This window comes from Cyprinodon variegatus, unplaced genomic scaffold (genome assembly GCF_000732505.1).
Source record: "Cyprinodon variegatus isolate N-32 unplaced genomic scaffold, C_variegatus-1.0 Scaffold1052, whole genome shotgun sequence".
Taxonomy (NCBI): Eukaryota; Metazoa; Chordata; class Actinopteri; order Cyprinodontiformes; family Cyprinodontidae; genus Cyprinodon; species Cyprinodon variegatus.
The window spans coordinates 112,170-115,483 of NW_015151505.1; the positions used below are offsets into that span (position 1 = coordinate 112,170).

Genomic DNA, 3,314 nt, shown 5'->3' on the forward strand with positions numbered 1-3,314 from the left:
GTTGGAGCGTAGTGGGGTGGAGTGTAGCGGGGTGGAGCGTAGTGGGGTGGAGTGTAGCGGGTTGGAGCGTAGTGGGGTGGAGTGTAGCGGGGTGGAGCGTAGTGGGGTGGAGTGTAGCGGGTTGGAGCGTAGTGGGGTGGAGTGTAGCGGGGTGGAGCATAGTGGGGTGGAGTGTAGCGGGTTGGAGCGTAGCGGGGCGGAGTGTAGCGGGCTGGAGTGTAGCGGGGTGGAGTGTAGCGGGCTGGAGCGTAGCGGGGTGGAGTGTAGTGGGTTGGAGTGTAGCGGGGCGGTGTGTAGCGTGTTGGTGTGTAGAGGGGTGGAGTGTAGCGGGGTGGAGTGTAGTGGGGTGGAGTGTAGCGGGGCGGAGTGTAGTGGGTTGGAGCGTAGCGGGGTGGAGTGTAGCAGGGTGGAGCGTAGCAGGGCGGAGTGTAGCGGGGTGGAGTGTAGTGGGTTGGAGTGTAGCGGGGTGGAGTGTAGCAGGGTGGAGCGTAGCAGGGCGGAGTGTAGCGGGGTGGAGTGTAGTGGGTTGGAGTGTAGCGGGGTGGAGTGTAGCGGGGTGGAGTGTAGTGGGTTGGAGTATAGCGGGGTGGAGTGTAGCGGGGTGGAGTGTAGCGGGGCGGAGTGTAGCGGGTTGGAGTGTAGTGGGTTGGAGCGTAGCGGGGTGGAGTGTAGCGGGGTGGAGCGTAGCAGGGCGGAGTGTAGCAGGGCGGAGTGTAGCAGGGCGGAGTGTAGCGGGGTGGGGTTTAGTGGGTTGGAGTGTAGCGGGGTGGAGTGTAGCGGGGCGGAGTGTAGCGGGGTGGAGTGTAGCGGGGCGAAGTGTAGCGGGTTGGAGCGTAGCGGGGTGGAGTGTAGCGGGGCGGAGCGTAGCGGGGCGGAGCGTAGCGGGGCGGAGTGTAGCGGGGTGGAGTGTCGTGGGTTGGAGCGTAGCGGGGTGGAGTGTAGCGGGGTGGAGTGTAGTGGGGTGGAGTGTAGCGGGGTGGAGTGTAGCGGGGTGGAGTGTAGCGGGGCGGAGTGTAGCGGGTTGGAGTGTAGCAGGGTGGAGTGTAGCGGGGCGGAGTGTAGCGGGTTGGAGCGTAGCGGGGTGGAGTGTAGCGGGGTGGAGCGTAGCAGGGCGGAGTGTAGTGGGGTGGACTGTAGCGGGGCGGAGTGTAGCGGGTTGGAGCGTAGCGGGGTGGAATGTAGCAGGGCGGAGCGTAGCGGGGCGGAGTGTAGCGGGGCGGAGTGTAGGGGGTTGGAGCGTAGCGGGTTGGAGCGTAGCGGGGCGGAGTGTAGTGGTTTGGAGCGTAGCGGGGTGGAGCGTAGCGGGGCGGGGCGGAGCGTAGCGGGGCGGAGCGTAGCGGGGCGGAGTGTAGCGGGTTGGAGCGTAGCGGGTTGGAGTGTAGCGGGTTGGAGCGGAAGGGGAACAGGGCGTAGCGGGGCGGAGTGTAGCGGGGCGGAATGTAGTGGGTTGGAGCGTAGCGGGGCGGAGTGTAGCGGGGCGGAGTGTAGTGGGTTGGAGCGTAGCGGGGCGGAGTGTAGCGGGTTGGATAATGTACCTCTGCCTGCAGCAGCTTGAGCAGCTGCAGGCAGAGGTTGAAACGGTGTGCTAACAGTGATTATATAAGAAATCAATACAAATAATTAAAAATAATCATTTAATCATCATAACCGTTATTAAAATAACATAGTTAATTTTTATATGCATTTTTTATAAATTTTTTAATAATTTTTTAATTATTAATTTTTTAATTATTTTTTTAATTCAAAATTTTTTTTTATATCAATTTTATATTAATTTAATATCAATTTAATATTAATTTAATATTAATTTAATATCAATTTAATATCAATTTAATATCAATTTTATATTAATTAAGGCGGGACTCCCGGCTGTCACTTTGGAATGTGGGCGTGGTTTCGTGATTTGATGAAAGGTGGTTCATATAGTTTTTGTCCAGTCTTTGTTAAGTCTCCTATTTATTATTCTCTTGTGCAGTTTCTAATTTCTTGTTTCTTTGCTCCTTATATGTGTGTTCCCTGATGGCATCTAGTTTTTGGTTTTCTGTATTTTATTTTGGACTTTGCTTCTGTTTGCCTTTGGTTCATCATTAGATCTGCAAGAAACCACCTCGGCCTCCGTCTCTGCATTTGGGTCGTCTAAAAACCTCCACACAACCTGATAAATCTAAAGAGAAATGTAAACAATAAATGATGAAAAACTAGAATATATAAAACTCAAGAATGGTAAATAAAAAGAAAGCTGAAAAAACACCAAGGAGGATTAAAACAAACAAGTCACTCCAAACAAGAAAATTCTTAACGAGATATTAAGTTTTCTGATGATACTGCCACTTGTGGCCAAAACACAGAACTGCAGCACTCTTCTGCTCTTTCTCCTAGTGTGCACCGCATAGGGTTTTTTTCTCACTCTTTTCACCTTACATGGAGTTGTTAATGGTGTCTGGGTTGAATAGAGGCAGCAAATAACAAAGTACAAATACTTTGTTATCTTAAGTATCTTTTATTATTTATTTTATTTTTATTTCTACTCTTTACAATTTTCTGCAATTATCTCTGCTTTCAAATCCTAACATTTTCATCTCCACTGTCACTTCATGCTTGCTCATCATGGACAGGTTCTTTCAACCTGTGTTATTCAAGCTGGACTTCCATCTTCCAGGTCCCTGAGTGAATCTCTAGTATCAGCTCACGCAGTCCACTGGATCTCCCCATAAAGCTCAGCAGACCATCTCGCTAACCAGCAGTCTACAGACTGACCAGCTTCATCTATCTCCTTTCCACCACCAGTTTCAGGCCTGAGGGGAAACAGCCCTGTTCGTTGCTCTGTTCATGCATATCTATCAAATTAAGTGCTATGTTTCCTGCCGAGGTCTGAGCGCCAAAGACAAAGTCAATGTATCAACAAATTTCTCCTAATTGTCTTTTCTCTTCGTGTGAGTTTTTCAGATTGAAGTAGAATTGTTAGACTTGTTTCATTCATGCTCATTTTCGTTATGGCCTGTTGGGAATAAAATAAATAAATAATGTGTATTTCCTGTTTCCGGCTTGTTTTGTTTGTATGACCGACTTGTAAAGTTGGACCATCTAGAATAGCGAGGTGTGTGAGAACGCTGGGAGCCTTTTTTCCACCTGGATCCCCGCTCTTTTTGGCCCTCATGTCCCTCCGTTGTCGGACAAACTTGCTCCCACTTCCTCACCGCCAGCTGTATCTAGACCCACAGCTAGTTCATGATTAGCCCTCTTGCGTTCTGGCCATTGATATCAAAAGTACACATTTGTTACTTCAGTAGAAGTATAGATACTGCAGTTTAAAA

General features: G+C 49.9%; 1 protein-coding gene across 1 annotated transcript in view; it reads right to left on the minus strand.

Moving 5' to 3' along the window:
• Positions 1 to 743: 743 nt before the first annotated feature.
• LOC107101082 (repetitive proline-rich cell wall protein-like) overlaps positions 744 to 3,314 on the minus strand; it is a 9,732-nt gene continuing 7,161 nt past the window's right edge. The window contains exon 2 of the mRNA XM_015399842.1: positions 744 to 1,559. Within this exon, the coding sequence (XP_015255328.1) occupies positions 744 to 1,559 (816 nt within the window). The remainder of the gene's footprint in view (positions 1,560 to 3,314) is intronic.